Raw genomic sequence first — 14,812 nt, forward strand, 5'->3', positions numbered from 1 at the left:
GTTAGTATTTACATGTGAATGTTACATTGTTTCCCAGAAACAAAACCTGGAGAAAAGTGGAATTGTGAGTTTTTATGTATATTTAAATGTATCTGATTACAATGCTGAATAAAATTATTTTTCAGTGAACTGTTTTAGATTATAAATTACTGTGAGAACCATGACATATATTTTCACATTGTTAACTTTGTGTTCATAAAGCCTTTTATTGTGTTTTGTGCTTTCAAATTAAACTTTTCTTGAGAACTTGACATTTAATAAATTATATAAGAGCATATTAATCCATGTAGTTTAAGAGTATGCTATGACTATATACATACCATAACCCTATATATACAGGGACTATTTCCATTGTTTTACAAATAATTATTTGTTTAAAGAAATTCATTAAAGTATCTTACTCACTTGACTATTCAAATTAAAAACTTCAAGTAGTTTTCTCTGTTGAGAAACTACATCTCAGTATCACCTTGACTCCTTTATCTTATGCAGCTGTTGGAATGTTTACAGCCTGTAAGTGTGATTACTTTTTATTATTAAAAAATTGGTGATTGACATGAAAAGAGAACTGAATTTGCTTTTTTAATCCTGGTTCTTTAGCTGAGCAAGTCAGCTAACCTCTTTGGACCTTAGTTTCTTTATATTTAATACAGAAGATCACTTAAGGGATCTTCTAGTACTAAAATGCTCTGTATGATTAGGTTCCTTTGTGTTTATTTTTTTAAAGATTATGACTTTACCCATCTTAATTATAGAAATTTATAGCCAGTGCATTGATTTGATTCTAAGTCCCATTGGGAAGTGATCAGAGTAATAAAAGTCATTTAGCAGAGAGGAAGTTATAGTTGACTCATTTGTGTACTTCTGTAATAGAATACAGGCTTTATAGATTATAGTTCACTTCTTTTTCTTTTTAAATGAAGTTAATTGGTTAGGGGAAATTAAATGGCAAGGTCCCTGACCAGTGCTATTTATAGTGACATATGACTAGGAAAAAAGTTGCTCTTATAATGTGATGTTTAATCACATAAGAAGAGCAAACTCTATGTTGGTTAAGGATATTTGACCATATAGCAGAAACCTCATGTCATAGGGGTGAACTTGGATTTGGGGGCAGAAATAGGATGTTGAGTTAGGTTTCTCCCATTGGTCTTAATTAGGGTCTGGTGCTTGTAGGCTTTCAGTAAATGTTTATTGAATGACTATATGCTGTTTCCAAAAGAAAATTAATTCAGAGTATGGGAGGACTGATGTCCATGGTCCTACAGGCTAGTGCTTGCTCCCACTAATTTCGCTCTGCAGTAAATAAAAATGATGAGTTGAACATAGTTGTTTTTGTAAGGATCCTGGAAATTTGGCTTAGAACACAAAATGTTGGGTTGACCACCAATCCTGAGTATACATTAAACCAAAGGGAGCTGCATCTAGATTGAAAATACTTTTATCAAATTATTTTGAACAGTAGCTTGATGTTTTTGCCTACTGACTTGATTGACATCATTACTGAATTGCACACAGAATTAAATCCAAAAAGCTAAGTCAGTAATATATTTAGATAAGGCTCGAATATGAAACACGAATTGGATGTTTTTTCCTAGTACCTCATGAATGTGTTCTATACAAATTCTAAAAATAAAAACAATGAATTTATTAGAATACTTCAGAATATTTAATTATGTTGTCACAATAAAATTTCACAAAAGAATTTTTAAAGTTTATTTACTTTTTTCAGAAGAAAAGGGACTTGATAACATACAAAATATCCACTGAGTAGGGTAGTTAGTAAAGTGAATTTAAGGAGATTGAAGATAAAAAATTTACTCATAACATTTCACTGTTTATGTTGCTTAGTGACCGTAAACTACCTGATCGGAAACTTTTTCTGCGCACACTTCGAAGGTAATTGCGGTATAGCATGACACTAATGACTCGAGCCTGAAATTGTTTTGAAACAATGTAGTAGAGAATCACATCCAGACAGGTACTGAGGTTCATGAGTAAGGTGGTAAAGGCTCCCCAGGGATTGTAACTGTTTTCATCCCCATCCAACATCAAGACAGCAAAACAGATGTGGAAAGGCATAAAGCAGATGAGCACCTGCACCATGAGCGTGATGATGATCCTTATAGATTTCTCCTTGACTTTTGGTTTCAGCTTAGATGTTCTACCGTGAAGGAGACTGTGAATAATGACCAGGTAGCACCCAATCATGATGAACAGAGGAATCAAGAAAAAAAATATCAGTCGAGTAAAGTTCAATATGTTAATAGCTTTTAAGTGGATGATGTCAGAAATCTTCAGGCAGGTGGCAGGGGTGGAGGCTTTATCCGGGTCTTCATAGAGCAGTAGGAGCGGGATGGTGGTTGTCAGGGTCATTATCCAGACTCCCACACATGCTAGTATGGCTTTGCATGTTTTTTTAAGTTCTTTGGCATATTTCGGCTGCACAATGGCCATGTATCTGTCAGCACTAATAAAAGCAAGAAGCCATAGGGCAATACTTGGATAAAACACTGTGAGTGCCCCAAGAATCTGGCAGAAGCACTCTCCAAATGGCCATTCACCTTTTGCATAATAAAACATTTTAAATGGTAAGCTCATTATAAATATTAGGTCCAGTAATGCCACATTCATCATATAGATGGTTACAGTGGTTCTCTTCTTGGTGGTACAACTGAAAACCCATAAGGCAGTGACATTAACAAATAATCCAATTATGAAGATACAGCTGTAGAAGACAAGGGCTGCAATTTTGTATTCATCTGGGTATGAGCTATTGGAAGAACCAGGTTGGACTTGACTGTGAGAGGTGGTCATCTTGTGGTTTGTTGGTGGGCATGACACTTGGGAACTGTAAAATAGTTAAGATAGGAATAAAACTCTTTGTTGAAAAATAAATGTTTAGCATTCTCATACTTGGCATGCAGTGGATTTTAATTTGGGAGTAGTTTATATTGTAGAGTTAATATATGTGTCTTAGTATTTATTAATAGATACCTTCCCTAGGATTATTACTAATCTGTACTAATCTATTAAAGTGGTATGGTGTGTCACAATGCATTGGCACATTTATTCATTTGCTCTCTTCCTGCTCACCTCCTTCTCCCCCAAAGAATGATCTTTATGATTTTTTTTTTGTTATAGTGTGAAATTGAGTAACTATTGCTCTTACAATAAGTATTCTTTGATTAGTACTAATTAGGGAAAGGCCATATTGAATTTTGAACCTAACACTGTAATTTGCCACTTTTTATCATTTTCATTCTGTTTAAATATTTTGTAACCCAGATTAGTAATATCAAGTAATGTATTTTACTCATTAAATGTAATTTTAATGTATAAAATATGTATTAGAAAACTAATAAAGGAACCAAAATACTGGCTAATTACTGAGTAGTCACAGTAATTCTCATATGAGATCAGGAATTTTCTCTTTTCACTGGTATATCCCCATTACCTATTGAGTAAATTGTAGGTATTCAAAAAGTAAACATTTACTGAATGATAGATGAGTGAAGGAAGAAACCTTTGGTGAGGTGACCCTCAGAAACTACTCTCCAGTTTGTCAATGAAGACTTGCTTAATTGGCCATTAAACCTTTTTATAAGTAGTAAATACTTCTCCATAATATTATATTCTTTCTAAATTATCATAGGTCTAAAAACATCAGTGTCTTGTGCCATTGTCTACAGATTAAAAATTTGACTTGTAAAACAATAGATGAGCTGGATTCTAATGCACAGCTCAGAGTGTCTAATGCTTGAGTCTTCCAGATGGTGTTTACCAGTATCTTAGAAGCAGATTTCACTGCTGCAATGGTGCACAGAAAGTGAAACCTTGAGACTAAGATATTGTTAGTATAGTAATTTTCATGTCCTCGCTCTACCTAGATACAGAGGCTTAAGTATTATTTCTCAAATTAAATTTTAAAAAGGAATAGCAAGCAGAAGTAGTTGTTAATCAGATGTCAGTAACTATGTGTGTGCAAAAACTGATTTCCATTACCAAAAAAAAGTTCATTTCTAATGCAAAGAAGTTTAGTGATTGTATATATTATTGATCCCCCTCAGTGTGAAAATTCCATCACCCATGATGTAATGCTAAACCCAGTGATTTTAAAACTAGTTGCTACAAAGAGATGGAACCTTGTGGCATCACCTTGAGATATGGAGGTGTAAGAAGCGTTTCCTTCAGAAATGTCACTTTGCAGAGTGGGTTATCTCTAATTTGCCCTGTGTGGGAGGTTAGCAGTCTGGTCATGGCATATGGGCTGTTGATAAATTAAAAATAATTTGAGCAATTGCTGTGGACAAACACAAGGTATGAGTTTGTTTTTCCCTTTCCTCTCTCCTCTTCTTTCCACCTTCTTTCCTTCCTTCCTGACTACAGCTAGTTTGCCAAATATTTAGGTTAAGTATGATTTTGGAATATATTTCTATATATTTAAAAGCCTATATTAATTAAAATTTCCAAATATTGATGTGACTGGAATATTTCTGTCAAATGAGAAAAGTACTACATAGAAAAGGTAAACCTTCAGTATCATACAAAGGAGAATAATTTTGGAGGCTTGACTTTTTATTTTTAACTTTCAATGAATTTTTAAATAATAGCAATTGTAATGTAAATGAAAATTTGTATCCTGCATCAGTACTTCCTTCACCCATCCTCATCCCCAAATTATGTCACATAAATTCTGTACTTAACAAACCATTTTTGAGTAAATCTCTCCCCCCACCCCCATTGGGCTCAAATTGCTTGTATGTCAACGACACTTGTATTCATTTGGTTAAGTTTGAAAAAAATATGCATGATGCATGCATTTTAAAGGCATTGTCAGTATAGGTTGTGCTCTGCACACAGAGATAAATTTTTGGATAAATATTGAAAAGTGATTTGCTTTCAAGTCAGCATTTTAAAAGCTTTTGATTCCATCTTTACCTATAGTCTTTTCTTAAATGCCTTTACACACATTTTGTGAAATAGTGTCAATTGAAACCAAGTGATGACTCTTAAATATGCTTATGAGTTATTATATAACATTTTCCTGAAGCTGAAAAATTACATTTTCGATTAATGTAAAATAATATTGAAAATAAATGAAAACGTTATATTAATAATGCAGAAAGTTGACAGTATAACTCATTTCAAGGTTCTTCACCAACATGGTTTCAGTAATGTATTGTTAAAATAAAACATGCTTTTGAAATTTAGTAAGTACAGCATTACTTCTGATAATTTATGATGAAGTTAATTAAATACAACTTACCTCCTGTCCATCAAAAGGCAGTATTAGAGAGGAACATTTTTTGGTATATCCAGTTCTGTAAAAGAGACATCCTTGAGTTTTTTCTTTTTCTGGAAATGGTATATTTAAGAAATGGTATATTTGTTTCTTTTAGGCTCTTCTGTTGCTTTAAAACATTGTTTCAAATATAATTTCTGGTATAACAGTTGGTACTAGATGCTGCTCTGTCTCTTTCAGGAAGTACTCTCTGAAGACTTTTTCAACTTCTGACTGGATGTGGTTTTTCTCTTTCACAAATGATTTGTTTATGCCGTTATGCTCAGCATAAGCTTCTCTTGAAATGATGCCATGTATTTAAGAGAATCATACAGAAAGGGTAAAATGTCTTCAATTTTTTACTTTGATGCTTCAGGTCTGCATTATCTATTCAAAGAGTATGAAATCTGAGGTTGACTAGAATGAGATTCATTGTATAGCTTCTTTATTTTCTAAACTATGTGATTTTTTTCATTAAAAATTTTATTTTTGTTTTTTTATTTTTTTTCCATTTTTTAAATTGTTCTATTACAGTTGTCCCATGTTTCCCCCATTGCTCTCCCCTGCCCCGCCCACCTCCCCCCTCTCCCACAGTCAGTCTCCACCTGTTGTCCATGTCCTTGGGTCATTTACATTAGTTCCCTGACTAGACACTTGCCCTCTCTCCCCACTTCTCCCCCTCCCCTGCTGCCCTCTGGTCTCTGTCAGTCTGTTCCTTGTTTCCATGCCTCTGGTTCTATTTTTTTCATTTGTTTTGTTCATTAGTTTCCTGTATTAGGTGAGATCATATGGTATTTTTCTTTTGCCACCTGGCTTATTTCACTAAGCATAATACTCTCCAGTTCCATCCATGTTGTTGCAAAAGGCAGGAGTTTCTTCTTTCTGCTGCATAGAATTCCATCATGTGAATGTACCACAGTTTTTTGATCCACTCATCCACTGATGGGCACTTTGGCTGTTTCCAGTATCTGGCTATTGTAAATAGTGCTGCTATGAACATAGGGGTGCATAGGTTCTTTTGAATTGATCTTTCAGGATTTTTTGGGTATAATCCTAGCTGTGGAATTGCAGAATCAAAAGGAAGTTCTATTTTTAGTTTTTTGAGGAAATTCCATACTGTTTTCCATAGTGGCTGCACCAGTCTGCATTCCCACCAACAGTGCACTAGGGTTTCCTTTTCTCCACATCCTTGCCAGCACTTGTTGTTTGTTGATTTGTTAATGGTGGCCATTCTGACAAGTCTGAGGTAGTACCTCATTGTGTGTGTGTTTTTTTAAGTATATTTTATTGATTATGTTGTTACAGTAGTCCCATTTCTTCTCCCCTTGCTCCCCACTTCCCAGTACCCTCCTTCCCTCCAACAATCCCAGCCTCCTTAGTTCATGTCCATGGGTCATGCACTTAAGCTCCCCGGCCTCTCCATTTCCTATATTATTCTTAACGTTCCCCTGTCTACTTTGTACCAACCAATTATGCTTCTTAGTCCCTGCACCATTTCCCCATTTCTTCCCCCTTGCCCCTCCCAGTTGATAACCCTCCAAATGATTCCCCATACTTATGATTCTGTTCCTGTTCTGGCTGTTTGCTTACTTTGTATTTGTCTTTATTTTTAGATTCAGTTGTTGATAGTTGTGAGTTTGTTGTCATTTTAATGTTCAGTGTTGATCTTTTTCTTAAATAAGTCCCTTTAACATTTCATATTTATAATAATGGCTTGGTAATTATGAACACCTTTAGCTTTACCTTGTCTGGGAAGCATTTTATCTGCTCTTCCATTCTAAATGATAGCTTTGCTGGATAGAGTAGTCTTGATTTTAGGTCCTTGCTTTTCATCACATTGAATACTTCTTGCCAGTCCCTTCTTTCCTGTAAAGTTTCTTTTGAGAAATCAGCTGACAGTCTAATAGGCAGCCCTTTGTAGGCAAGTCTCTGCTTTTCTCTTGCTGCTTTTAAGATTCTCTCTTTATCTTTCACCTTTGGCATTTTAATTACGATGTGTCTTGGTGTGGTCCTCTTTGGATCTAGCTTCTTTGGGACTCCCAGTACTTCCTGGACTTGTGTGTCTATTTCCTTCACCAAATTTGGGAAATTTTTCTTCATTATTTTCTCACATAAGCTTTCAATTTCTTGCTCTTCTCTTCTCCTTCCGGCACCTCTATGATTCGGATGTTGGCATGTTTAAAGTTGTCCTAGAGGTGCCTAAACTTGTCCTCATTTTTTTCAATTCTTGTTTCGTCATTCTGTACTGGTTACTGTTTTTTTCTTCCTTATATTTCAAATCATTGATTTGAACCCCGGTGTCTTTCCCTTCACCATTGGTTTTGTGTGGATTTTTCTTTGTTTCATTTAGCATAGCCTTCACTTCTTCCCTTATGTGTCTGCCATACTTAAACATATCTGTCAAGTCTGTGAGCATCTTTATCACCAGTGTTTTGAACTCTTCATCTGTTAGGTTGGCTATATCCTTATCACTTAGTTCTCCCACTGGAACCTTGATTCGGTCCCTCTTTTGGGCCATACTTCTCTGTCTCCTCATCTTGACAGGCTCCTTTTTTTGTTTGCTTCTGTGTCTTAGGTAGAGCTGTCGCACCTGTTATGCTGTAAGGGCAGATCCTTAGGTACTCATCAGTATAGGGCAACCCATTTCACTATGTTATGGCACTGTATGGGGGGGAGGGGTCTGAGAGGGAACAATGCTGCTTGCTCAGCACTCACCCCTTTTCCAGGCACTTATCCCACTTCCGTATGGGACTGGTGCCTCTCTAGCTGTTGCCCTAGCTGTCGTTCCCATAGTTGGTGGGTTTGCAGATGTTCTAGGGCTGTGGGGGCCCATTAAACAAGCAAACTCTGCCGAGATATTGGTAGTTTCTGCCTCCATCCCAACCCCCACTGTTTTGCACAGTCAGAAGCAATGAGGCTTTATTTTCCTGGCATTGGAACCCTGAGCTGTGAAGTCTGGTCTGGTGCTGGGAGTGCTCCCCAGGTGTCCCTCTCGACTTTTCTTAAATGTCTGACTGTGTCTTCCACTGGCCTGCCACTGCCACTGCTGCTGCCACCACCACACTGCATTCTCTCCGCCCTGGTTCCGCCCCTCCTACCTGTCTGGATGAGTATTTCTTCTTTATATCTTTGTTTATTGGACTTCCATGCAGCTTGATTTTCTGGAACTTCTGGTTGTCTCTAGTTTTGAGGTCATTTGTATTCCTTCTTAGTTGTGGAGAAAGATGCAGCATGTCTGTCTAGGCCTCCATCTTGGCCGGAAGTCTTGGCTGGAAGTCACTGTGGTTTTAATTATGGTTTTTTTTTTTTTCTAGTTATCTAACCACTCTGAGCCTTAGTTTCTACTTAGTTTCTATATAGTTAAAATAGAGATAATACCCATTTGATAGGATTGTGAGGACTTGAAACCAGAAAAATCCCAAGAGTTTAAACATAATATCTGTCATTTAGGTACTCCTAAACAGTGTTAACCTTTTACTACAGAGTTTCTAAAATCATAGGCTATCTACTTTTTACTGTTAAAACATTTTTAAATGGTTAAAATTGGAATCCTCAGTTTTTTGCTTCTGCTTTGCATATACATGTATTCTTTAGTTTGCTTTATTTTTTAAGATCCCAGTGCTTTATATCCCTTTTCTGCCATGTAAAAAACTAGAAATGATTTCTTTTGCATAAACATTCCAGCAAATTGCAAAGAAAGGACTCTGGCAGTCTTTAGTGGAATAATTTACATATTAGGAGTGTTTTAACCTAAGCAGGGAAATGAAACCAATGGAAAGGGAAGTGAGCAACTCCAATCATTGCCTGCCTAGTTATAGTACATTTTTTAGTTTCACTTTTCTCAAAAAAAACCCATCATCTCATTTGGCTGTCCTAAATTTTTAATTATCTTTATATTTGGTTATGCATGACTTATCAACTTTTAAAAGATACATGAACTGAAATGAACTTTTTTTTTTTTTAATTTAAAACAGTTTGAAAGTCCATGGGGTTTTCTTAGACAAAACCATAGTAAGTCTTTGATTTAAGAGTTATTTAAATCTTTGCTTTTGGTGATTAAATACTTTTGATTGCGATAGCCTGCCATAATAATGGGTTTTAGAAGTGTTGGCAACAACCAAAGGAACTGTTTGTTGTATAGATTAGGATTTGAGGCCCAGAGAAGGCCATGACCGGCAGAAGAACTTAGGCCACCAGGCCCAGCTCTTGAGGTGCTGAGTTCTTCCCATTTCTGCCCTAGCTGCTGTAATTTCTCATTAGGAGGTGATTACATTGGTTTGTTCACCAGATTTTATTCGTTGCCGAATTACATTAATCAGTTTTTTATACATGGAGTATATGCATGTATATGCAGTATAGGAGAGTTTGATATTTCAGCTGATAGGAACCTCTTATCTGTGTAAGATTTTCATTGCCTTAATTTCATATATCCTGTGATAGCATTTCTGAAATAAATATTGATTAGTATCCCGTGTGCTGCTAAAATCAAGAGATAAAGTGATGATATATATCTCGAGTCCTTTATCACACACAGTGAGATTCTTTTTTCTGACTTCCCAGTCTCTCAGAGAAAGGCAACAAGGGGCAAGTTAGGAAATTCCCATGGGCACAGCTTGAGGATGGATCAGCTGTTACTCCTTTCCCACCTTCTGCATTTGCTCTTCTTTGCCTTTCACATGATGTTCCGACCGGTAACATTTCTTACCACTGCACTGCCATCTCTTGGCTTGGCCAGCTGCTACTCATCCTTAAGGTTTTAGTTTAAATGATGCCTTTTCCAGGAAGTTTTCTCGGACCTTTGAAGCTGGGTTGGTTATTCACCCTTGTAAGTTTCCTTAGTAGTTGGTACTTACCCTTGTAGTGGCATGTGTTTGGATTATTATTATTGCATATTTACTTGCCTTTTATCCTGCAGTAAGTTGAGGTCCCTGAGGGTTGGCATGCATTGTATATGTATGTATGTAACAGGTTTTTAATAAATATTACTTGAATATGTGAGGGAGTCATGGACAAATTACTGAGCAAGGTGTCAGCATCGGGGACACTTTGACCAGCTTATGTGAGAGACCTGCCAGTCACAAATCAGATGTGGAGACTTAAGCAAGGATCTCAGGGGCAGGGACCCTTCTCTCTTTCTTTCCATAATATCACTTTCTCTATTCCTGGCTCTTCACATAATTTTTTTGTTGAAAAAGAATTACAGTGAAAAAAGTCTTCCTCAAGCTGTTTGGAAGCAAGTAAACAGTGGATGGAGAATTAAACATTTGTAGTGTTTGCTTCTTTAATACTTGGAGCTAATGAATTTTTATTCAAATAGAAGAACTTAACTCATTCAAGGATCATTCATGCAGCTTTAATTTCCTCACTTATTTTGGAATATGAGTGGAAGAGAAATTTTTTTACCTTGTATATTTCCAGGGGCTACAGACTTCTCTTCATTTTATGAAATAATCTGTTTTAGCTCTGTTTTGAATATTGACTTAGATGTTAAAAGCCCTAAGGGATTTTTCATTTTAGTACTTGAGTCCAGTTTGAGTGAATATAAAAATATAGTTTAGTTAAGGCAATTTTGTCATTTTTAGAAAGGATGTAGTTAATAGATTTACACAGTAATTCCCCACTATAAAATATGCTTCTATATTAGATATTTATCTATACCACAGATAAAGTTTATTTCCTATTCTTAATATATTTCTTTTTACCACAGCAAATGTAAAGGGAGGCATATTCCAGTTCCGCATAGGAGTGCTGTAATGAGGGGACCACTGTAGATAGTGCTGTTTTTGTTTCCAGCATCAGTGAGTAGCTGTCAGAGCACAAGTTCAGAGTGGCTGGTAGACAGCCAGTCCCCAGAAGGAAAAGGGGATGAGGGAAATGAGGAGTGCTCCAAATGAAGGTGAGATTCTTATCTTTCTTACCTTCAGATGTTATGGAATCTTGCCCCAGAACCCTCTTTGTTTTAAATTTGCCTCTAAACTGACTACTTTTGTTTTTCTTTTAAAGGGGGAGATGTGTTGAATAGTGGTTTCTAGATAAAAAAGATTGAGATACACTTTGTCTAAATCTGTTTTCTTAAAAACAATCTCAACTTATAGCTATAATCTTACAGCCAAGTTAGTATGAACCTCCTGTACACTTGACGTCCTAAGTTGTATTATAAATTTAGCAATACCCCAATTTTTTCCCTTGGCAATTTTTTACAGTTTTTAATTTCTACAGACATATAGACAATCAAACTGTTATTTACCTTACAGCAAATAAGTGGAACATAGATAACCGAAGTGATAGATAATTTTAGTTAAACCAAATCTAAATTAGCAATGAAAGTAGAGTTTCCTAAAGATATTAAAGATTCTCTCACAAGATCTTAGGAGAAGGCTTCTACATTGCAGTGAAATTAGTTCTGGACTCTCTGAAGAAATCCTATAGGACCCCAGGTCAAGAGTTTGTACAGTGACATTTCACTAACCAACTAGAGATCCAGAGTCTCCAGGATAGCTGACTGAATAGAACTCTGGTTATTGTGATATACATGGCCACTTCCTGAAGATTCTGGTCACTGTCCTGCCTGAAGAGGATATACTATATATAAATAGAGAGAGAGAGAGAGAGAGGGAGGGAGGGAGAGGGAGAAATGAGTGTACAGGGAAAAGTACTGTACCTAATATTGTGAGGAAGTAGCAGTTTAGAAGAAAAAAGTATTGTGGAGAGTCAGGCTTGGTAAAGAAACAAGAGATGTGTTACTGACTTATTTAAATCTAAACCTGTATACTAGTGTGATTGAGGATTTTAGAATACAAGCATCTGTAAACTAAAAAGTAATTACATGTTTCTATAGTTGAAGGTTGTTGGTTTAAAAAGAGTTACTTAGAATTTTTTTTACAGTATTATCTCTGCCATTACACTTATCTTACTTATCAGAGGTAATCAGAGCTGAATAATCATCAGGCAGAGGTCTAAATGCTTTAAACATATTGAATTCAATATTCATGCCAACAGCAAAGTATGTTGTGGACACAATAGTAGTATGGATGGTGTAATCCAGAGATATTTACTCAGATTTTCAGATTCTGTGATTGTGTTATGCTCTTTCTGTATTATAGTACTATACTTTGTTTTGGTAATTTTTGTTGAAGTTGGTCATACTTAAAAGAGAATCATCAGAATAGTAATTTGATATTTAGCAAAAAGTCTCCTGGGGGACTAGATCATCCTTTTCTTTCTGTTTCTCACTAATGAGTTGATATTCCTAAGGAAAGATTTTGTAGCTACATTCTGTGAGCCTGTAAATTTAACTTTGGTGCTTAGGAAGATCTCTGCCATTCAGTAGGCTAAAAACTTTTAAGCACTTAAAAATGGTTGGTAAGCATGGAAGTATGCTCATACATAATTAGGTTAACAAAAATTAAAACTATGATATTACTACCCACACACCAAAATGCCTACAATAAAAAAGACTGACAGCATGAAGTATTGGATATAGATCAACTAAGGAACTCTGTGCATTACTGGTGAAATGTTTAAATTTGAGGAAGAGCTGGATATTAAATACTACATTGAAGATATATGTTTATGACTCTGATTTCATTCTTAGAAGGAAATGCATATTCTTGTACACCAGGAGACATAGATAAGAATGTTCATTGCCATAACTCCAAATTAGGAAAAACCCAAATGTTCAGCAACTGTAGAATGGATAAATTAGTTGTGGTGTAGACACACAATTAAATGCTTTTCCCAATCAAAACCGTATAGAAGGCACATACAACAACATGGATGAATCTTGTGTATATAGTGTTAAGGGAAAAAAGTCAGGCATGAAGGAATTCATATTGTATCATCCATATACATGAATTTCAAAAGCAGACCAAAAAATTAAATGTGTAGGGATTTATGCTTAGATAATTAAACCTTTTGGTGGTTTGCAGGAGCATGTAAGGAGGAGAGACCCAGGGAGAGTTTCCAGGAAGCTGACAAGTTCTGTTATTCACCTAAGTGCTAATTACTCTAGTGTTTGTTTTGTGATGATTGCTTGAGCTGTATATTTTTGTTTTGTCTTTGTATCTGTAAGGGTCTCAATAGAAAACAGATGGCATACTTAAATTAGAATAATTCATGGAAGCTTATTTACAATGGTCTAATGACAAAAAGGGAATCTTTGGCAGGACTGTTAACTTTGTTATGCCCACCACCATTAAGCCCAAAGAGAAGGAAGGGAGAGGTTACTAGAACCTAGAAGGAGGACTACTGTACTCAAGTCAGCTGCCTTGAGTACAGTAGTGACTTTCTGTAGAGGTAACCTTGCAGAAGGGGACCTGGGAAATAAGAATCAATACCCTGTGGCCTCAGGCCCCTCCTCACCTAAACCTCCTCTGAAGCTTCCATTAGCAGAACTCAGTGGAAGTCAGGGGGCCCCTGAGCCTCTGGATGGAGTCTTTATCCTTAGCCTCTGGATCAGAATAGGGTGGAGAAGGGAGAAGTTTGTCCAGCAAACTGCATTTTTCTGTATAAATGTTACATTTCATATTCAAAAAGGTGTTTAAAAAACAAACAAAAACCTTTGGCTTTGAGTTGGCAAAAATTGGATTTGAGTCGATCTCTGCTTCTTTTAAGCTATTTCCATGAGTAATTTTATAAAAACACCTTGAGTCTCAGTTCTTATCTATGAATCACCATGTTACTGGACGGGACCCTGGCCCCGAGTGGGTGTACTCAGGTCCAGCTGTAGTGTGTGGTTCCTGATTCGTGTAGGAAAGATTTCACAACACAAGTCTAGGAGGATGTGTTATTAAAGCTAGGGACAGTTAAACAAGGAAGGGCCTAACATAGAAGAAGCAACAGGAGAGCCTGGGCTTGGCTGCCTTAGCTCACTGGGAAGTCAGAGAAAAGGGGGCCTTGGAGACAGGTTTACGGGGTTAGTCTGGGATGAGCTGCCGCTGCCCATTGCTCCCCTGGGTGCAAGTCTGGTGGGGGTACCTAAGAGTGTAGGAGATGTGTGCCTGTGGGGGAAGAAGAGAAAGAAACAGAGAGGGAAGGGAATGGCATGGGCTGCTCCTCAGAGGGAGAGTGAGCTCTGAGTCCTTTATCTTGAGGCTTTTATCTCTCTCTTGCAGGTAAGAATCTCAGGGGAGGATTTCAGCAGAATATTCATCTGTTTTCCAGGTGTGCCCTTTCAGGGTTGTGGTCTCTACTGATTGGTCAGTGTCAGGACAGGTGGTCCTTAGTCATTGCAGCTGTTTCTCTTGGAATTTTGGTAGGACTGGAGATGAGAGATAGGACTTGGGACTCTGTGCCCTCATATCTTCTGCACCTTAATGTATTAAGGAATCATTTAGTGAAACCTCATCCCAGGGAGCCTAAAATGTGCATGCTGGTGTTTGGGACTATTCTAAACTCAGAAGTATCCAGAGCCCTAAGGGGATCCCATTAGTTCCTGGTCCTTTGCCCTCCTTTCATGTCTTTTATTATGCTGTTCTTCTTTAGTGTGTATGTTTTTACCTTATTTTTAATTTATGTTTTAAGTTATGC

The 14,812-nt window shown here is 36.7% G+C and overlaps 2 protein-coding genes across 3 annotated transcripts in view; one reads left to right on the forward strand and one right to left on the reverse strand.

The window, feature by feature from the left end:
- Positions 1-14,812, forward strand: part of UBAC2 (UBA domain containing 2) — a 243,675-nt gene that overhangs the window by 48,576 nt on the left and 180,287 nt on the right. The gene's annotated exons all lie outside the window — the stretch shown is intronic.
- GPR18 (G protein-coupled receptor 18) lies at positions 1,703-5,480 on the reverse strand. The gene is made up of 2 exons (XM_090258395.1): positions 5,270-5,480; positions 1,703-2,851 (listed from the first exon to the last, which is right to left on the reverse strand). Exons 1-2 carry the CDS (start codon positions 5,278-5,280, stop codon positions 1,822-1,824), a joined length of 1,041 nt encoding a protein of 346 aa, XP_090114521.1. The 5' UTR covers positions 5,281-5,480; the 3' UTR covers positions 1,703-1,821.

This window comes from Furipterus horrens, unplaced genomic scaffold, assembly GCF_987537825.1.
Source record: "Furipterus horrens unplaced genomic scaffold, mFurHor1.1.pri manual_scaffold_12, whole genome shotgun sequence".
NCBI lineage: Eukaryota > Metazoa > Chordata > Mammalia > Chiroptera > Furipteridae > Furipterus > Furipterus horrens.